The sequence below is a fragment of the Balaenoptera physalus genome (genome assembly GCF_965194825.1).
Source record: "Balaenoptera physalus genome assembly, chromosome: 1".
In the NCBI taxonomy this organism is placed as follows: domain Eukaryota; kingdom Metazoa; phylum Chordata; class Mammalia; order Artiodactyla; family Balaenopteridae; genus Balaenoptera; species Balaenoptera physalus.
The window spans coordinates 1,650,042-1,672,560 of NC_138882.1; the positions used below are offsets into that span (position 1 = coordinate 1,650,042).

General features: G+C 44.9%; 1 protein-coding gene across 9 annotated transcripts in view; it reads right to left on the minus strand.

Moving 5' to 3' along the window:
• The window catches only part of PPP1R12B (protein phosphatase 1 regulatory subunit 12B), a 202,072-nt gene that overhangs the window by 76,333 nt on the left and 103,220 nt on the right, over window positions 1-22,519 (minus strand). For 8 of the 9 annotated variants that reach the window (XM_082413159.1, XM_082413157.1, XM_082413158.1 and 5 more), the window contains 5 exons: window positions 16,601-16,691; window positions 7,649-7,852; window positions 4,996-5,185; window positions 4,797-4,909; window positions 3,758-3,799 (listed from right to left, as the gene is read on the minus strand). In XM_082413159.1, coding sequence (XP_082269285.1) covers window positions 3,758-3,799; window positions 4,797-4,909; window positions 4,996-5,185; window positions 7,649-7,852; window positions 16,601-16,691 — 640 coding nt within the window. Of the gene's footprint in view, window positions 1-3,757; window positions 3,800-4,796; window positions 4,910-4,995; window positions 5,224-7,648; window positions 7,853-16,600; window positions 16,692-22,519 lie in introns of those variants that run through there. The other variant, XM_082413161.1, reaches the window with a different exon arrangement.

Sequence of the window (22,519 nt, forward strand, 5' to 3'; positions counted from 1 at the left end):
CACCACAGTCCCATAAAGGCTCCCTGACACGGGGCGTGGGGCGCTCACCTAGAGCTTTCACGTCCCCAAGTACTTCCTAACTGCCCTGGGCCTCAGTTCTCTTAACTGTAAAATGAGGTTCCTAACCCAAGTTTTCTCTAAATTCCTTCCCAATTCTAAGACGCCCAAATTTGGGAGGCAGGTAACTTCACTGCATTGAACTGGACTGTTCAACAATTCCTTTAAAACAAAAGCAATCTGTCTCCTGTTCAGCTTCCTTAGACACCATTCTGCTTGTTCACCATCTTTTCTTTTGACGACTTGTGCCCTCTAGTGATAAATTCAATTATACATCAGAACTGGCCTGGGAAACAGTCTGCTTCAGAGGACAAGAATGCGTAGAGAAAACTCAGTGTTAAGCAAAATGAAGGCAGGCCAAAGACGCAGGTGAAAAAAGGATGCAAAGAGCCCAAGGGCCAGCAGCGTCTGCAGTGTGCCCGCGACTGCTCCGCAGCCTGCCCCTCTCGACCAGCGGAGGAGGGCAGCACTTCTGACTGCGGTAACCTCCTTCCTCACAGTAAATCCAGACTCAGTTTCTTCTTCACTTAGCAAGATACAGGATATACTAGGACTTCTGGAGACGGTCCCCGTCTAACGCGGACAACCACGCACGTCTGCTCTAAGCACGTCGGCTAAGGGGGTGCTAAGACGTGAAGCCCTGTGCCCATTGTCGGTTTTCCGGTGGGGATGGTTTTGATTAAAATCGCGCACTGTGCAGGGCCCCGACCAAGCCCCCAGCCTTCTCAGCGTCCCTTGTGTCACCACCACAGAAATGCATGACTGGCCTTCCTCCCTCCCAGACTGCACGACAAACACCAGGGCCATTCCTGGCCATCAACCTTACCTGTATACAAATGTCGGTTACATTTTTCTAGCTTAGGTCCACAAAAAGAAATAAATTTCCATGATGTCTACAGAGATTAAGGTTAAACAACAGAAAGGTTTTCTTAGCCATGCTCTTGTTACTGATATATGGGCGAGAGGCTGAAGAATCTTCGAGAAGAGGAGAGCATCTGTACACATTTGGAATCATTTTAGGTCCAACTCGGACTGGAGATAGAGTTTCCTTTCTACCCTTAAAGTAAAGTATTATCACCGAATGATTCCATGTACGCGAAGCTCAGGAACAGGCAACACTACTCTACGGTGGCGGCAATCAGAAGAGAGGCTGCCTCTCAGGACAGGGGATGGGGGATGAGGGAACTTTTCAAGGTGACGGAAAAGCTCTACATCTTGACTTGAGTGGTGGTTACACCACTGATTACAACTGTCAAAACTCATCCAACAGTACACTTTAGGTCTGTGCAGTTCACTGATTGTAAATCTATCCCAATTTAAAATAACAGATGTCAGAGTCTTGGGAAGAGTTAACTTAAAAAACAGTAGATTCCTGGAGTGGGAGAGCGGTCGTGACACAGTCCTGACCATCTTGAGGTGAGATTTCCACAATTTACAGTGACGGGCCTGTTGTTCTGTGGGCCGTATGGACCCCCGCACCACGCCTGCCAGGGCTGGACGAGCGCTCGGGAGAGAACCAGTCAGAGCTGCGCTAACGCAGGCCGGGGTCAGGGTGCTGCCGCCCCGGGCACCGTGGCGGGCAGGAGACATGCCGGGCGTGCTGTGAGCGCTGGCCACCTGCACACACTCAGTTGCCAGGAGAGAGGGGACCGGCCCTTCATCCCTCTCTGAAGACCCACACTGGTGTCTGCCGGACCCGCGGTGAACACTGGCGGATGCCTCGAGCAATGGGATGAGTGGACCTTTTTTCAATCTGACAAATGACTCTACGTCCAATCTCACCAATCAGAAAATCTTTTCTGTAATTTTAAGTCAGTGGTCGCTCAGTGAACTTCTCTGGGAAGCATGGCATCAGAGGCATCTTCGTGGCCCTTGCCTGGTGCACCAGGCAAGGACTTTTCACACCAAGTAGCTTAGAAACGTGCAGGCAAAGATTTTCACTGACAGAGACGCTGGCCAACACCAAGCTCTCCTGTGTAACTCCCTCCGTGGAGCTCACCGGCCTCTACGACCCTCTACGGGTGACGGGCCACTTCAGTGCTCTGTAGTCAGCACCCGGGATCTCTCGTTAGGGGTTTTCCAATATAGTTCCCCACAGAAGCTCTCCTGTGTTCACTCTGCGTCCCCTGAAGCCTCCCCAAGCCCCTGCGGAATGAAGTCGCTGTCGTGTGCACACACCCCCTGCCCCGGGGAGCCTCCACGCGGCATCTGCACCTGACGCCCACTCCCCACCATGAGGCAGCCCCGGCTGCAGCTGCACGCAGGCAGCTCTCACCACGCCACCATGGGCACTGCTTTCTGGAAGCCCGTGCTGACTGTTTAGGATCTCGACCAAAATATAGGCAGGTCAATGACATAATATAGCATTTCTACTTCCTCTGCTAAAAACAAATCAGTTGTTCATTTTCAGTATGAGTTATTAAACATATTCTGAGAACATACTGTCACATAACTGTAGGGTAGAAAAAAGGCCATCTTCTTACATAATTCCCAATAGAAATGTACATGGAGTCTCAATTCATTTAGTCAAAACCAAATCCCTTCCTTCTTGAAAAATGGTACTAGGGACTTCCCTGGTGGTCCAGTGGTTACAACTCAGTGCTTTCACTGCCGTGGCCCGGTTCGATCCCTGGTCAGGGAACTAAGATCCTGCAACCTGTGTGGTGCGGCCAAATAAACAAACAAACAAAAACGAAACAAAACAAAACAAAAACCAAAGAAAAATGGTACTAATGGTACTAGAAAAGCATTAAATTTCTATCACATGTGAGTGGCTTACAGGAACCTGGAGCTTCAGGAGAACTGACCTGGGGTGCCCACAGCAGAGAAGAGCTGGGTGCCAGGCCTTAAGGGATCTGGTTACACAAGAGCCAAGGAGCTAAACCTTATTTCAAAGTCAAATGTAAGTGATTTCTGGACCGTTTACACTAGTCACTCTTGTGTTCCTCTCTGTTAGCGTGGAGAGGACGTAGATCCATAAGGAACAGTACCACTCTTCACTTTTCTTCCCAAGATTTCAAAGTACTTTATACGATCCAATAGCACAATAGAGAAAAAGAGCCCGTAACTGTGTTACAGCCTGGCAGGAGGCACCGAAAAATGCAGGAAACTCGTTCAAGAACATGGGCATTGTTACACCATTTAAGAAAACGGGGGACTTCCCTGGTGGCGCAGTGGTTAAGAATCTGCCTGCCAACGCAGGGGACATGGGTTCGATGCCCGGTCCAGGAAGATCCCACATGCCACGGGGCAACTGAGCCCATGCACCACAACTACTGAGCCTGCGCTCTAGAGCCCGCGAGCCACAACTACTGAGCCTGCGTGCCACAACTACTGAAGCCCGTGCACCTAGAGCCTGCGCTCCACAACAAGAAGCCACCGCAACGAGAAGCCTGCGCACCACAATGAAGAGTAGCCCCCGCTCACGGCAACTAGAGAAAGCCCGCGCACAGCAACGAAGACTCAACGCAGCCAAAAATAAAAGAAATAAAATAAATACATTTTAAAAAAAAGAAAAGAAAACAGTACACCAGCGAGCACCTGTCCCATCTCGCAGAGGAGCGTCTGCCTCCAAACTCTCCCTGGACCCAAGTCTGCACAGAGCCCGCTCTTCCTTCTGTTAACTGTGTGCACGCGAGCCGGGATGAGACCTACGGGGACGCTGAGCCCCACGGGGGCAGCCTCCCTGCTGGTTGCTTACCCACGCTGCTTTCACCTCTTCCGAGACATCAGTTTCATCTTCCTGGAAAGGGAGAAAGAAGAAAGACAAGAGGATCACGGTCACAGGCATCCCTGGAGGCAACAAGGTTAGCCCCATCAATTATGCCCCTGCGCAGTGAGGGCTGACGGCCAAGGGCACTGTCACTGCTGCTTTAGCAGCACCTCAGGAGCACCACCTGCAGTCAAAGAGCCAAATGAACCTGGCGGGAAAAGGAGAACCTTTAAGACAGACGGACCTCACTTGGGCTCTGTCAGTAGCTGTCAGCCCGTTTGGTCCTATAATAGTCAAACACTTCCGTCCAGTAGTTTCTAACAGGCGACCGTCATTGTCTCATTTCTTGTCTCACTGAATGGTCCATCTAATTCCAAATGAGTCACTAGTGACCAGGGACCTGATCTTGGCCACTTGACTGTTAAATGCCAGTGACAAGGCTGAGCGAGCAGGGAACAGACCAGAGGGGAAGGAAAGAACTGAGTGTGTGCTCATCATGAGGACGCACAGGAGCCTCTGTCTTCATTTAAAACCCAAAGTCAAGCTGTTTTATAGCACTTGCTCCTTTTTTTCTCCAAAAGAGTAAACCTGAGTCAGATGAAATTCTGAAATTCTCGAGATTCTGGCAGTGCCCCTGAAATACTTGGTTAGCACCTGCACACACACAATGTTGAGGTGTTGCTGACTCACCACGGGACTCTCAGGGGCCGCTGGGGGGCTGCTAAGTCTGAGTGGCTTATGCACTTGTTGTATTTGTTTGCACGGCTGCTGTAAATTCACCGCTTATTTGCTGCCTGCCTACCGTGTGCTCGGCACTGTCCCAGGCCCTGGGCGTCCCAGCCAGAACCTTCCAAATGAGTGCCACACTAGTGGAGTCTTTCTTCTTCTGCTCTTTTTCTCAGTGATGCTTCCTGACACTCTGCACGATTCATGGCACCGTGTGGAACTCTTCCTTTTGAGCCCGACACACAGGACGGCGGGCAGCGCAGGGTAATGCGAGATGTCCCAGCACGGACAGCCCACTTACATCCTTCGTCCAGAAGTTGATGCCTGTGCCTCTTCGTCGCTCCTTGGGCCGCCTCCTCTCACGAATGGACAGCCTGTTAGAGGACTGATCACCCAAATCTGCTTCTTCGCCCTCTGGTCAGAGAGAAAACAAAGCAGGGATCTTAAGAACCTGGGGCACGCGCACTGGAGGAGGGTGCGGTTTCTGAAGCTCGACCTACCGTTTTTGTCCATTTCCTTTGCCCCTGCAGGGCTGGCGGGGGGCTCTGAACTCTCTGAATCAGGGGCTGAAGACCTACCCGTCCGGAGCAGGTAGGAACTGGTGTAGAGGGAGGGTCTCGGGGCAGGAGGTGACACTGGTGCCGTGGGTTTGTCTGGCTGAGCCGGACACCTCAGGCGACGATACACAGGCTGGAACAATCCACATGATGAGATGTCAGAGGTCAAGTCTAACCAAAGGGTAAGGACAGCACATTTATTAAAAATGGGCTTTTCTATATCAAGAGGCTTATAAGTAGTTAATTAGCCAGACAGGAAAGAGTTCTAGATGCCTACTCTGAAGATGCTACAGGCTGATAGCAGTCCAGGAAAGTTCTTCCTAAACTGACCAAAGGGCACTAGGGGGCACCAACCTTGGTAATAAAAATTCCTTTGATTTTGCAACGCAAATAGGAAGGATGATGGCCTTTTTAAGACAGCGCACTGAAAGGTAAGGTTTACGTAGGAAAAGAAAAAGCTCAGGAATATGAAGAAACAATGTAGGAGTTATCTGAAAACAGACCAAATCTGAGCTTTCTACCAACTTGCCATAACTAGGCTTATTGACACTTCTGAAAAATTCCCACTTTCTGAGACTTCCCTGGCGGTCCAGAGGTTAAGACCACGTGCTTCTACTGCAGCGGGCACAGGTTTGATCCCTAGTTGGGGAACTAAGATCCCGCATGCCACATCCCCACCCCCAAAATAAATAAAAGTTAAAAAAAAAAAATTCCCACTTTCCCTTTTGAACTTCTTTTTCCCTTAAGAGTTAGGACAGACAGAGCTTGACAATAAACCTTAATGTGGTTTGTTGAACATGCAGAGATAAAGAAATTCTTACTACGTACAGAGATTGTATAAATTTTTGTTTATAAATTATAGGGACAGAAGCAATAAAATATAGTCAGCTTGGGAGTCTGATAGAACTTGGCTCAAATTCCAGCTTGAATGAGCTGTGTGACCTGAAGTAAGTGACTTGAGTTTTGATCTCTGCTTCCTCATGTATAAAACGGGGATAATAATATCTTCCTCAGAGAGGGCTGTGAGGATTAAATGAGAATGTATGTTATGTGCTTAGAACGGTCCCTAGTATGTAATAAGTACTCAAAAAATAGCCGATAAAACAATGAAATAAACAACAGAACCTCAGTTAGCTTATGCAGCCTAGCCATTCAAAGTTAGAGCAAGAAGACTTCTTTCTCCTGTAATTATGGTGACCATAAAGTTTATCATCCCAACTGGGACATTTCTGAGAGTGAAAAGGAATGGTATGGATAATTACCCAGAGATAAAAGGTGTCACTGGAACAACCTTAGGTAAACCAGGAGTTACGATCACCTTAAATATAACCCTATAACTCTGACTACCAACTGCAACTGAGAAACGGAACGTAAGTCAAAACGTCTCCCCAAGTGACAGCCTGTGGTTGAGAATAAGGGCGCTCTGTAAGCGCTTGGGTCTGCGGAAGTTTGTAGAACAACATACTAGTGGGGAGGAGGGCAAGCTGTGGAGCCAACGCCTCGCTCCACCTCTGCTTTTGTTTTTTTTTTTTTCCAGTAAAATCTTTTATTTTATAATACTGTACCATCAAATTAAAATTCAAAACAAGCGTTCGTCCAATTACCTAAATGGTTATTATACATACGTATATATTCGGTTGGAAAGGGAGAGAGAAAAGAGGAATTTGGAGGCTTTTAAGTACATCATCATCATCGTAGTAGTTAAGATTTGGTGAACACTTAACGTGTCAAGCACTATACACGTATTACCTCACAAGGAGTACCCTCTATTAGAAGCTCTGTTTTTACAAATTAGGAAACTATGTAACACAAGGCTAAATAAATTACCCAAAGCCATACAGCTAGTTAGTAAGGATACTGCGGTTTGAACCCAAACAGTCTAACACCAGGACATACACAGACAGGCAGACACACACACAAATCAATATTATTATTATTTTGGTCGCGTGGCTTGTGGGATCTTCGTTCCCCGACGAGGTATCGAACCTGGGCGGCCAGCAGTGAAGGTGCCAATTCCTAACCACTGGACCGCCAGGGAAGTCCTTGACGTCTTCTTAGCCGTGCAAAATGCTGGGCAAGTTACTTAACCTCTCTGTCACTCCACTGACTCATAGTTTTAGAAGGAATAATAATACTTACCTCAGAGGGTTGTTGTGAGGACTAAACAATTTCATACACATATTGAAGTTGTTAAAATAGTGCCTGGCATAAACTAAATAATAAATGCTTATAGTTCTATTTGCATTTTTTTATACCAAGATCTCTCTTTTCAGAATAGAACGACACATTTAGTTAACCAAGCGTATGGTGGTAATCATTTCACAACATGTACACACATCAAATCATGTTGCAACATTACATGTCCATTACATCTCAATAAAACTGGAAAAAAGCGCATTAGTTAACTCCCAGAGGAAAAAATGGATCACTTAAGGACTAACATTCTCTGAATTCTTTCAATTACACAGGTCTGCCAACTAAAGATGGACATAAATAGCGTGTTCTATGAGGCGTCCCCTGCAGAGTAGGACAGTTCTGGAATTATCAGTGAGGAAGAGACTCCCCCAGCCACCTGCTTTCAGCACAGAGAGCTCACCTGATCCTCCAGACTCCGGTCCCAGGGCTGGCGGCTCTCCCCAGCTTCCTCTGCAGGGGCTGCTAGGGGCTCATGCTTCTGGGCGCTGCCCTCAAGCCCTCTGGGGCCCACGGGTTTCGGGCTGGGCTGTTCCTGAGCCTGACGCTCTGCCCTCGACCGGCTGAACGTCCTTTCTGCTTCCTGGAGATCCGTCAGGGTTACACCCTGGGAAAATACCACAAGGTCAGAGAGGTTTCACCCTAACCATGGAATAACTCCCCGTGAACGAGCAGGGAAACTCCGCAAAGATCTAATGGTACCAAATTCCAAAAGAAGCTCCCGAAATGTGTGAGGCCGCTTCAAGCAATACACGCGGAAAACAAACACCTCAGTATGCAGAGGCCCCAGGCGTGAGCCCAGGTACATTTCAAACACGATACTTGAGCGTTTCCTGCTTGAGTTCCAGAAACAGGTCAGCACTGAGGCCTGCCCGCTGCTTCCACACTCATGGTTCTCACATCTCCACCTGGACGCTCCCGACCCCCCAAGAGCGTGCAGTCACCAACAGAGACCGTCCAGCAGATACAAGGAAAACTTAAGTTTACGCACAGAAAGAAGAACCAGGCTCAAAATGGTGAAAATTCAGAGCCAGGCTAGAACCACCACCAAAACCAAAAACCAAACCCACACAAACAAACAAAAAACCACCCCTGAGGGAGCTGCCAAGATGCCAGAGCAGGAAGACCCTGAGCTCACCTCTTCCCAGGGCGCACCAGAATAACTATGCACAGAGCAACTACTGACCAGGGGCGACCAGAAGAGATCTGCTACAACTAAAGACGTAACGAAAGAACCACAACAAGACGGGGAGGAGGGGCGACCCGCAAATGGGAGAATACTTACAACTGTGGAGGTTCTCCCCAAGGAGCGAGGGGTCTGAGCCCCAGCCTGGGGCTCCTGCGCTGGGGAAGACAAGCCCCCAGAACGTCTGGCTTTGAAGGCCAGCGGTGCTTCCTTTCAGGAGTCCCAGAGGGCTGTGTGGGGATGGAGACCCCACTCTTACAGGGCACACACAAAATCTCACATGCTCCACAAGCCAGGGCAGAAGCAGTAATTTCAAAGGAGCCTGGGTCAGACCCACCTGCTGATCTTGGAGAGTCTCCCGGAGAGGCAGGCCTGTGATGCTGGGGACACGGACGCTGGCAGCAGCCACTCTGGGGAGCTGGTTCAACCGCAAGGACACTGGTGCAGGCAGGCACCGTCCTGGAACCCTCCCTCTAGCTTATTACCCTCAGGACCCAGCCCCGCTCATAGCCAGCAGAACACAGGCACCAGGAACGGGACGGCCTCAGGCCAAGCAACTAACTAGGCAGGGACACAGCCCCACCCACCAGCAGACAGGCTGCCTTATGACCCCCTGGACACAGCCCTGCCCACCAGAGGGCCCAGGACCCAGCCCCACACACCAGTGCACAGGCACTGGACCCGGGACCACCAGGGACCTACAGCCAGAGACACTGGGACCCAGCTCCTCCAAACAGCGGGCAGACACCAGCCCCAGAAACCCCTGGGCCCTGGCCCTGCCCACCAGTAAGCCTCCTCTAGCCTTCATACCAGCCTCACACGCCAAAGGGTGGACACCACACCCATGGGTGGACACCAGCCCCAGGACAATCACAGCTCCCACAGCCGTGGGAGGACTCGGTCCACCCACCAGCAGGTCAGCACCAGCCCAGGGGCCAGCTGGGCCCCAGCCCTGCCCACCAGCAGGCCAACACAAGCTTCAGAACACCCTGGACCCCACAGCTAGCTGTATCACGAGCCAGCCCCAACAATCAGCAGTCTGACACCAGCTCTGGACCCTGGGGCCCTGCAGCCAGACCCCCAGGACCCGGCTCTGCCCACCAGCAGGCCAGCACTAGCCCCAGGACCTAGCTTCACTCACCAGTGAAGTGGGCGGGCCACAGCCCCACTGACTCTACTCCCAGTGAGCCAGCACTAGCCCTGGGGCCCCCCTGGGTTCCACAGTCAGCCACCTCACGACCTGGCCACGCCAACCAGCAGCCAGCAGCCTCCACACAAGGCAGGGCCTGGCAACCAACCAGCCCACCCACATAGCCCACCACAGCAGAATGACCCACGCAGCCCACAGAGGGGGCACCCCTAGAGCATACAGCTCTGGTGACCAGAGAGGAGTGCACTGCTGGGATGTATAGGACGCCTCCTACAGAAGGCCACTTCCCCAAGGTCAAGAAAGGTAACCAACCTACCAGATACATGGAAACACAAACAGCAAGTTAGGCAAAATGAGGTGACAGAAGAGCATGTTCCAAATGAAAGAACAAGATAAAACCGCAGAAGAACAACTAAATGAAGTGGAGACAGGCGATCTACCTGAGAAAAAGTTCAAGGTTATGATCGTAAAGATGATCAAAGCACTTAAGAAAGAATGAACAGAGTGAGAAGTTGTTAAGTTTTTAACAAAGAGTTGGAAAATACAAAGAACAACCAAACAGAGATGAAGAATACAATATCTGAAATGAAAGATGCACTAGAAGGAATCAACAGTATACTAAATGATACAGAGGAACAGACCAGTGAGCTGTAAGACAGAATAGTGGAGATCACTGCCACCGAACAGAAAAAATATATATATATAAATAAATGAGGACACTTTAAGAGACCTCCAAGATGACATCAAATGCACTAACAGTCACATCATAGAGGTCCCAAAAGGAGAAGAGAGAGAGAGAAAGGGTCACAGAACGTATTTGAAGACATAACAGTTGAAAACTTCCCTAACCTGGGAAGGGAAACAGACATCCAGGTCTAGGAAGCAGAGAGTCCCAAAGAGGATCAACCCAAAGAGGACCACAGCAAGACATATTGGAATTAAAATGGCAAAAGTTAAAGACAGAATATTAAAAGCAGCAAGGGAAAAGCAGCACGTTATATACAAGGGAACTCCCATAAAGTTATCGGCTGACTTTTCAGCAGAAACTCTGCAGGCCAGAAGGGAGTGGCACAATATAATTAGACTGATGAAAAGGAAAAGCCTACAACCAAGAATGCTCTACCCAGCAAGGCTCTCATTCAGAGTTGATGGAGAAAGCAAAAGTTTTACACACAAGCAAAAGCTAAAAGAGTTCAGCACCAACAAACCAGCTTTATAAGAAATGTTAAAGGTATTTCTCTAAGCAAAAGAAAGGAAAAAGAAAAAAAAAAGAAAACAAAAAAAGATCACAACTAGAAACATGAAAATTATGAAAGGAAAAATCTCATTGATAAAGGCAAATATACAGTAAAGGTAGTAAATCAACCAAGTACAAAGCTACTAGAAAGGTTAAAAGACAAAGTAGTAAAATCAACTATATCCACAATAAGCAGTTAAGGGATACACAAAATGAAAGGATATAAAATATGATGTCAAAAACAGCAATCATGGGGGGAGAGAAGGAAAAATGCAGGGTTATTAAAATGTTATTTGAAATTAAAGAGATCAGCGACTTGAAATAATTGTGTGTGTGTGTGTGTGTGTGTATATACATACACACACACACATATATTGCTATACGCAAACTTCATGGTAATTACAAACCAAAAAATCTGTAACAGATACATACACATAAAAGGGAAAGAAATCCAAACATAACACTAAAGAGAGCCATCAAATCACAAGGGAAGAGAACAAAAGAGGAAAAGAACAAAAAAAGGACTAAAAAAACAATCCCAAAACAGTAACAAAATGGCAATAAGTACATACATATCAATAACTACTTTATATGAAATGGATTAAATGCTGCAATTAAAAGATGGAGTGGCTGAAAGGATACAAAAACAAGACCCATATATTGGGGTTGGCCAAAAAGTTCGTTCGGTTTTTCTGTACAACGTTATGGAAAAACCCGAATGAACTTTTTGGCCAACCCAATATATGCTGTCTACAAGAGACACACTTCAGATCTAAAGACACACACAGACTGAAAGTGAGGGAATGGAAAAAAGTATTCCATACAAATGGAAATGAAAAGAAAGCTGGGTAGCAATACTTATAACAGAAAAATAGACTTTAAAATAGAGACTGTTGGAACTTCCCTGGTGGCACAGTGGTTAAGAATCCACCTGCCAGTGTGGGAGACATGTGTTCGATCCCTGGTCTGGGAAGATCCCACATGCCGTGGAGCAACTAATCCCATGTGCCACAACTACCGAGCCTGCGCTCTAGAGCCCGCGTGCCACAACTACTGAGCCCATGTGTTGCAACTACTGAAGCTCATGCGCCTAGAGCCTGTGCTCCACAATAAGAAAAGCCACTGCAATGAGAAGCCCACGCACTGCAATGAAGAGTAGACCCCGCTCGCCGCAACTAGAGAAAGCCTGTGCACAGCAACGAAGACCCAACACAGCCATAAATACATAAATAAATAAATAATAAAAATAAAATAAAATAAAGACTGTTACAAGAGACAAAGAAGGACAGTACATAATAATCAAGGGATGAATCCAAGAAGATATAACAAATGAAAATATATTTGCACCCAACATAGGAGCACCTAAATGAATAAAACAAATATTAATAGACATAAAGGGAGAAATCAACAGTAACACAAAAATAGTAGGGGACTTTAACACCCCACTTATATCAATGCACAGATCATCCACACAAAAAATCAGTAAGGAAACTCTGGCCTTAAATGACACATTAGACCAGATGGACTTAATAGATATATAGAGAGAATATTCCATCCAAAAGCAGCAGAATACACATTCTTTTCAAATGCATATTCTCCAGGATACATCTGTGCTATATCATGAAACAAGTCGCAGTACATTTAAGAAGGCTGCAATCATATCAAGCATCTTTTCCAACCACAAGGTTATGAGACTAGAAATCAACTATAAGAATAAAAACCACAGAAAACACAAATATGTGTGGCCTAAACAAAATGCTACTAAACAATCAATGGATCACTGAAAAAATCAAAGAATTCAAAATATACCTGGAGACAAATGAAATGAAAACACAGTGTTCCAAGATCTTCGGGATGCTGCAAAGCAATTCTAAGAGGGAAGTTTATAGCAATACAGCCCTCTCAGGAAACAAGAAAAATCTCAAATAAACAACCTAACCTTAACCTAAAGAAATTAGAAAAAGAAGAATAAACAAAACCCAAAGTTAGCAGAATTCCTCCTAGGAGAACACATAGGCAGAACACTCTTTGACATAAATCACAGCAATATTTTTTTGGATCTGTCTCCTACGGCAAGGAAACAAAAACAAAAATAAGCAAATGGGACCTAATGAAACTTAAAAGCTTTTGCACAGTAAATGAAACCATCAACAAAACGAAAAGACAAATGGGAAAGACTGAATGGGAGAAAATATTTGCAAATGATATGACCAATAAGGGGTTAATCTCCAAAATATATAAACAGCTCATACAACTCAATATCAAAAAAACAAACAAGCCAATTTAAAAATGGGCCGAAGACCTGAATAGACATTTTTCCAAAGAAGACATACAGATGGCCAACAGGTACATGAAAAGATGCTCAACATCACTCATCACCAGGGAAATGCAAATCAAAACCACAATGAGATGTCACCTCACAGCTGTCAGAATGGCTGTCATCAGAAAGACCATAAATGACAAATGTTGGTGAGACTGCAGAGAAAAGGGAACCCTAGTACACTGTTGATGGGAGTGTACACTGGTGCAGCCACTGTGGAAAACAGTATAGAGGATCCTCAGTAAACTAAAAATAGAACTCCCATATGATCCAGCAATTCCACTCCTGGGCATATATCTGAAAAAACCAAAAACACTAATTTGAAAAGACACATGCACCCCAATATTCACAGCAGCATTATTTACAACTGCCAAGATATGGAAGCCATCTAGCTGTCTATCAACAGATGCATGGATACAGAAGATGTGAGACACACACACACACACACACACATATACACATACTCCACATATGCATACATACATATATGGAGTATTAGTCATTGCCATGAAATTTTGCCATCTGCAACAACATGGATGGACCTGGAGTGTATCATGCTGAGTGAAAAAAGTCAGAGAACAAATACTGTATGATATCACTTCTATGTGGAATCTAAAAAATAAAATAAACTAGTGACTATAACAAAAAAGACACAGACTCACAGATATAGAGAAAAAACCAGTGGTTGCCAGAGGGAGAGGGAAGGGGGAGGGAAATACTGGGGCAGGAGATTAAGAGGTACACTTATTATGCATAAAATAAGCTACAAGGATATATTTACAACACAGGGAGTACAGCCAATATTTTATAACTATAAAAGGCATATAGTCTTAAAAATTTGTATTCAGTATGATGTACACCTGAAGCTAAAAATATTGTAAACCAACTATACCTCCATTTTAAAAATTAAAAAAAAACCCCACAAACCCTGAACTAGCTTTTCTCTAACATACTTTTGTAACTGTAGGAATCACACAGAGACATTCCACCAATTAAAATTTTCCCCAGGCTCATAGGAGCAGTAGTACAGAAAAAAAGGAAATAATGAGGAGACATCTGCAGGAGAAGGGGCAAAAGGGTTAGGAAGAGAGTGAGCTGATTCTAACTCATGTAGTCATATGCTCATGTCCTCAGAAGAGGGAAGTTGCAAAGCCGGAAGGTAACTATTAGCTAATTTGTTCATTCATTCTCTTAATAAAAAGTTACTGCGTTTCTAAGCACTGGAACTACAAAGACAAATCAAATGATTCCTGTACTCAAGAACCATAATCTAATGGAAAAGACATAAGAAAACAGATGAGTATAATGGAAAGTAAGTATTAAGACAGAAACATATGATCCAGCCTATTCTACTTCTGGGTCTATATCCAAAAGAACTAAAAGCAGGGTCTGATGAGATATTTGCACACCCACGTTCACAGCAAGACTGTTCACAGCAGCCAAAAGGTGGAAGCAACCTAAGTGTCCATCAACGGATGATGAACAAAATGTGGTCTAAACATACAACAAAATATTATTCAGCCTTACAAAGGAAGGAAATTCTGACATGTGCTACCCCATGGATGAACCTTGAAGACATTACACTGAGTGAAACAAGCCAGTCACAAAAAAGACAAAAACTGTGTGATTCCACTCACGTGAGCTACCTAGAGTCAAGGTCATAGAGATAAAAAGTAGAACGGTGGTTGCCAGAAGCTGTGGGGAGAGAGGGAGCTGTTTAGCGGGTAGAGAGGTTCAGTCTGGGGAGACGAAAGCTCTTCTGGAGATGGATGGCGCTGATGACTGCACAATAATGTGAACGCACTTAATGCCGATGAAGCGTATGCTTAAAAATGGCTAAAAGATTAAGTTGCATGTTACGTATAGTCTGCCACAATAAACCAAACCAAAACAAACAAATGCTTGTCTGGCCCTCGTGGGGGTTACATCCTCTGGGGAAACAAACCACCACCAAGCACAAGCAGTAACAGCTGTGGCAATGACTGCACAGGACGGCACCTGCCCGACCCTGGAGGGTCAGCAACGACACAAGGGCACTTCGGGGGCTACGCGTAAGGTCCCTCTCTCGGTCCTCAGCTCTCCTGCTTGGCGTCTGTAGCATCTGAAGCTGCGGGGCGTCCCCTCTTCCCTGGAGCCTGCCTTTCGCTCCCTCGTGGACCATCTCCTGGTTGACCCCTCAGCCCTCTGGCTGCTCCTCAGCTCTGCTGCCCGGCTCATCCTCCTCTGCTTCCTTGATGCCCAGTCACAGCCTCCCTCAACTGTTGCTGCCACACGCCTGTCATCTCCAGCTCAGCCAAGGAACAGCTTCCCACGGGCCTCCAGGCTTCACAGACCACTCCCAGCAGTTCTCTGCACGGCGACTTTTGCAAAAATATAATGTAGATCATATCTTCCTTACTTCAAAGCTTCCCTGAGGGACTCTCCTTTTTTCTTTTTATAATATCATTATTGAAACATAATCCACATATCATAAAATCCACCCTTTTGAAGAGTACAATTCACTGTTTTCTAGTATAGTCACAGAACTGTGCAAAATCCCCATCTAATTTCAGGACATTTCATCACCACAGAAAGAAAGAAACCCCACACCCTTAGTGGTCACTTCCCATTCCTCCCTCTCTCCAGCCACCAGCAAATACTAATCCACTTTCTATTTCTCTGGATTTGCCTATTCTGGACATTTTCACACAAATGGAATCATGCCAGGTTTCTTTCATGCAGCATAACTTTTGCTTAAGGTTCATCCACATTGCAGCATTAGCATGCGTCAGGACTTCATTTCTTTTTATTCCCAAATCAATGGAAATTTGTGAGGGTTTTTTCCAGTTTTGTTAGCTGCTTCATTTATTTGGTCTGTGCAATGGCCCCACTTGGGCCCACTGCCCAACACTCGCTGGGGCACCACCAGCCCCCGAACGCTGACCTTGACGCTGCCGGGAGCCCAGGGCTCAGCCCTCCAGCGAACCTGCACACTCCACACGTAATTTTTGTCTATACAGCAAGTTAACTCTGGCCAGAGATGACACTGAATTTGGGTTTCTGGCTCCTGTGAATAACGCTGTTATAAGTATCTGTGTAGGGCTTTTCTGTAGAAGCCTGATTTATTTCTCTTGAGTACACACCCAGGAGCAGCAGGGCTGGGTCCCATGGTAACTCTATGGTTAACACTCTGAGATTGTGCCAGACTGTCCTCCTGCAGGAATTAAGGTGTGGGCCTTAAGCACACGTGGAATGACTAGTCTTAGGGAGGGAAGGAGAGAAACCTGCCCTGCGCCTGAAGAAGAGAAGCGAGAGGGGGTATATGTAGCTATGAATTCATTTGATTCTACGTAGTGTAAGATTTAACAGGAAAGCGTTCTTCACTACAATGGCTGGAATAAGGCACACGTTTTATCACTGTTTAATTGTACTTCCAGTGGAAAGGCAGACAAAACAGGACTTAAACACGGAGGTCACACTCACTTGGGTAGACCTTCGAGTCTGCCGAGCTTGTCTGGAGCGCGCTTTCCGTAACGACTCTGCTTCCTCATGCCGTACAGGAGTCAGATACGACCTGCGGGGAAGAAGAGTCACGCCAGAGGTAAGGCCCTGCGGGACAGCAGGTGCGTCCGCACACCGAGGGGGTTTCTGTGAGCTCAGAGGAAGTCAGGCCGACTCAACCCGACAGCCTATGGGTGAACAGTACATAAGCCAAGGCATTATCTGTAAACGTATTAGTGTTCGCGCAGAATCACACCATCTGTAACTGTAAAATGAGAATTTTCTTTCCTCTTTCCCATCCTTAGACTTTTTATTTATTTATTTTATTTATTTATTTCACACTCTGGCTAGCAGTGATGACAGTCGTTTCCCTGCTTCGCTCCTGCCTTCAGAGAGACAGCTTCTGGCTAAGACACTGCAGACGCTGCTCCTCAAGTGAAGGCAACTCCTTCCCCACCCATGGGAGTGGGCTAGGAGGGGCTTGTTGTTATTTGTTTCGTTTTTTAATCATTAGTGTGCGAACTTCATCATAGGCTTTTCTTCCCTGTATACTGAGATTATCATTTCCTTCTTTCTTCTGTTAATATGGAGAATTACACTGAACAATTTTTGAATGATAAAACCACCCTACATGCTTGGGATAAGCTCAACTTCATCATGATGTATCATCATTCATATAGACTTACTTTTTATATAGATTCAGTATTATTTACTTTAGGATTCCTCCATCTGTGTTCATGCAGGAAACTGGCCTGTAATTTTCCCTTATAATAACCGAGACAGTCTTGAAATTAAAGTTATGAAAGTTGGGAAGTGTTTTCTCCTTGTCTATTTTCTTTGAGAATCTGTGTAAGAATGGGGTCATTTCCTCCTTAAATAATTGGAAGGGTTCACCAACAGACCCATCTGGGTTTAGAGTGTTCTTTATGGGAAGGTTTTAAATAAGGGTTTCAATTTCTTTAATAGAATTAGGCCTATTCAGATTTTCTGTTTTGGTAATATTTGTTTTTCAACGAATCTTATCTATATTTTCATATTCAGTACCACAAAATGGTTCATAATATCCTAATAATACATTTTAATTGTCACTGTAATACAAGCATATCTCAGAGATACTGCAAGGTCAGTTCCAGACCACCACAATAAAGTGAGTCTTGCAATAAAGTCAGTCATGTGAAATTTTTGGTTGTCCAGTACATATAAAAATTATGTTTACGCTATACTGTAGTAAGTGTGCAACAGCATATCTTAAAAAAACAAGGTACATACTTTAATTTAAAAATATTGTTAAAAACGCTAGCCATCATCAGAGCCTTCAGCAAGCTGTAATCTTTTTGCTGGTGGAGGGTCTTGCCTTGATGTTGCTGGCGGCTCACTGGTCAGGATGGCGGTTGCTGAGGGCTGGGGTGGCCGTGGAGATGTCTTGGAAGAAGACAGCAGTGACGTTTGCCTCATTGACTGACTCTTCCCTTCATGAACGATTTCTCTGTAGCCTGCGATGCTGGCTGATACCATTTTACCCACAGTAGAACTTCTTTCAAGACTGGAGTCAATCCCCTCAAATCCTGCCCCTGCTTTATCAACTAAGTTATGTAGTATTCTAAATCCTTTGTTGTCATCTTAATAACCTTCACAGTATCTTCACCAGGAGTAGAGTCCATTGCAAAAAACCACTTTCTTTTTTTCTTTAAATTTTATTTTTTTAATTGGAGTATAGTTGATTTACATGTGTTAGTTTCAAGTGTATAGCAAAGTGATTCAGTTATACATATACATGTATCTATTCTTTTTCAGCTTCTTTTCCCTTATACGTTATTACCAAATATTGAGTAGAGTTCCCTGTGCTACACAGTAGTCCTTATTGTTTATGTTTTATGTGTAGTAGTATGTACATGTTGATCCCAAACTCCTAATTTACTCCTACCCTTCCCCTTCGGTAACCATAAGTTTGTTTTCTATGTCTGTGAGTCTATTTCTGTTTTGTATATAAGTTCATTTGTATCTTTTATTTATTTATTTATTTTTAAGATTCCACATACAAGTGATATCATATGGTATTTGTCTTTGTCTAGCTTACTTCACCTAGTATGATAATCTCTAGGTCCATCCATGTTGCTGCGAATGGCATTATTTCATTCTTTTTTTTATGGCTGAGTGATACTCCACTGTCTATCTGTACCACATCCTCTTTATCCATTCATCTGTCGATGGACATTTAGGTTGCTTCTATGTCTTCGCTACTGTAACTAGCGCTGCTATGAATAAGAAACCACTTTCTTTGGTCACCCATAAGAAGCAACTCCTCATCCTTCAAGTTGTATCATGAGATTGCAGCAATTCAGTCACATCTTCAGGCCCCCATTTCTAATTCTATTTCTCTTGCTTTCTCCACCAAATCTGCAGTTACCTCCTCCATTGGAGTCTTGAACCCCTCGAAGTCATCCATGAGGGTTGGAATCTACTTCTTCCAAACTCCTGTTAAGGTGGATATTCTGATCTCTTCCCATGAATCACAAATGTTCTTAATGGCATCTAGAATGGTGATTCCTTTCCAGAGGGTTTTCAATCGACTTTGCCCAGATCCATCAGAGGAGTCACCATCTACGGCAGCTATAGCGTGATGAAATGTATTTCTTTTTTTCTTTTTTCATAAATTTATTTATTTATTTTTGGCTGCACTGGGTCTTCGTTGCTGCTCATGGGCTTTTCTCTAGTTGCAGTGAGCGGGGGCTACTCTTCATTGCGGAGCACAGGCTTCTCATTGCGGTGGCTTCTCTTTGTTGCAGAGCACGGGCTCTAGGTGCATGGGCTTCAGTAGTTGTGGCAAAAGGGCTCAGTAGTTTTGGCTCGCAGGCTCTAGAGCACAGGCTCAGTAGTTGTGGCACACAGGCTTAGTTGTTCCGCAGCATGTGGGATCTTCCCGGACCAGGGATCGAACCCGTGTCGCCTGCATTGGCAGGCGGATTCTTATCCACTGCACCATTAGCGAAGTCCCCGAAATGTATTTCTTAAACAATAAGGCTTGAAAGTTACTCCTTGATCCACAGGCTGCAGGACGGATGTTGTGTTTGCAGGCATGAAAACAACATGAGTCTCACTGTCCATCTCTATCAGAGCTCTTGGGTGACACCAGGTGCACTGTCAACGAGCAGTAATATTTTGAATCTTTTTTTTTCCGAGCAGTAGGTCTCAACAGTGGGCTTAAAATATTCAGTAAACCATGTTGTAAACAGGTGTGCTGTCAGCCAGGCTTTGTTGTTCCATTTACAGAGCACAGGCAGAGCAGATGTAGCATAATTCTTAAGGGCCCTAGGATTTTCGGGATGGTAAATGAGCACTGGCTTCAACTGAAAGTCACCAGCTGCGTTAGCCCCTAACAGGAGAGTCAGCCTGTCCTTTGAAGCCAGGCGTTGACGTCCCCTCTCTAACTATGGAAGTCCTGGATGGCATCTTCTTCCAATAGAAGGCTGTTTAACCTACACTGAAAATCTGTTGTTTAGTGCAGCCACTTTCATGAATTATCTTAGCTGGATCTTCTGGGTAACTTGCTGCAGCTTCTACATCAGCACCTGTTGCTTCACCTTGCACTTTACGTTATTGAGAATGCATCTTTCCTTAAACCTCATGAATCAACCTCTGCTAAGCTTCAAGTTTTTCTTCTGCAGCTTCCCCACCGCTTTCAGCCTTCATGGAACTGAAGAGAGTTAGGGCCTTGCTCTGGATGAGGCTTTGTTGCTTCTGGTTTGATCTTCTATCCAGACCACTCAGACTTTCTCCATATCAGCGATAAGGCTGTTTCGCTTTCTTATCATTTATGTGTTCACTGAAGTAGCACTTTTAATTTCCTTCAAGAACTTTTCTTTTGCATTTCCAGCTTGGCTAACTGTTTGGTGCAAGAGGCCCAGCTTTAGGCCTATCTTGGCTTTCCACGTGCCTTCCTCACTAAGGATAATAATTTCTAGTTTTTGATTTAAAGTGAGAGATGTGCAACTCTTCCTTTCACTTGAATACTTAGAGACCCTCGTAGGGTTATTAATTGGCCTAATTTCAGTATTGTTGTGTCTCAGGGAATAGGGAGGCTCAAGGAGAGGGAGAGGGACAGGGGAACTGCTGCTGGGTAGAGCAGTAAAAATACAGCATTTGTTGATTAAGTTTGTGGTTTCATATGGGTGTGGTGTGTGGCACCCCAAACAATTACAATGCTAACCTCAAATATCACTGATCACAGATATCATAATACAATAATGAAAAAGTTTGAAATATTGTGAGAATAACCAAATGTGACAGAGACATGAAGTGACCAGATGCTGTTGGAAAAATGGCGCCGAGAGACTTGTTCGACACAGGCTGCCACCAACCTTCAATTTGTGAACAACGCAGTATCTGGAAGCGATAATGTGAAGCACAATAAAATTAGGTCTACTTGTACCTATAGCAACGATTCTCAAACTGTTTGGTCTGAGGACCCTTTGATATTTTAAAAAATTATTGAGGATCCCCAAACAGCTTTTGTTTATGTGGGGTATATCTATTAATATTTACCTTATTAGGCAGTAAAGTTGAGAAATTAAACATGTGTTTACTAATTCATCTGAAAATGATAGCCCTATTACATGTTAACATCAATAACTTATCTTTTATGAAAAATAACTAAATTTTCTAAAACAAAAAAATTTAGTAAGAGTGGCATTATTTTACATTTTTGTAAATTTCTTTAATGTTGGCTTAATAGAAGACAGCCCGATTCTCATATACATTTCTGCATTTGATATGCTGCAATATGTTGTTTTAGTTAAAATATATAAAAAATATCCAGTCCTGCACAGATATGTAGTTGGAAAAGCAAGGAGTATTAGAATAGCTTTTTTTTTTTTTTTTTTTTTGATAAGTTTTTTTTTTTTTTTTTAATTTTTATTTATTTATTTATTATTTTTGGCTGTGTTGGGTCTTCGTTTCTGTGCAAGGGCTTTCTCTATTTGCGGCGAGTGGGGGCCACTCTTCATCGCGGTGCGCGGGCCTCTCACTGTCGCGGCCTCTCTTGTTGCGGAGCACAGGCTCCAGACGCGCAGGCTCAGTAGGTGTGGCGCACGGGTCTAGTTGCTCCGCGGCATGTGGGATCTTCCCAGACCAGGGCTCGAACCCGTGTCCCCTGCATTGGCAGGCAGATTCTCAACCACTGCACCACCAGGGAAGGCCTAGAATAGCTTTTTCAGATAATTGTGGACAGTCTTCTTTGATCCTATAGTCAAACACAAGTGGTAATTTCTTCAAGGTTAGTCGCAATGTGGAATCTGAAATGATGTTAACAGAATTTTCATATTCTGTTATGCCGAAATCCAGTGGTCTATCTTGCACTTTGGATGGAATGTCTTACCCAGGCGTGTCTTTGGTAAAATCTCCCAAATGGTGACACATTTCATTATGCAATAGTAATTTAAAAAATCACATTCTTCAACATATGGTTTAAGCTCCTTAACATCAGTCTTGGCAATGATTTTTTGGATTTGACACCAAAAACAAAAATGAACAAGTGGGACTTCATCAAACTTTTTGCTTCTGCACAGCAAAGAAAATCAGCAACAAAACAATAAGGCAACCTACTGAATGGGAGAAAATATTTGCAAGTCATATATCTGATAAGGGGTTAATAGCCAAACTAGATAAAGAACTCATACAACTCAAAAGAAAACAAACAACCTGATTAAAAAATGGACAGAGGGGCTTCCCTGGTGGCGCAGTGGTTGAGAATCTGCCTGCCAATGCGGGGGACACGGGTTCGAGCCCTGGTCTGGAAGGTCCCACATGCCGCGGAGCAACTAGGCCCGTGAGCCACAACTACTGAGCCTGCGCGTCTGGAGCCTGTGCTCCACAACAAGAGAGGCCGCGATAGTGAGAGGCCTG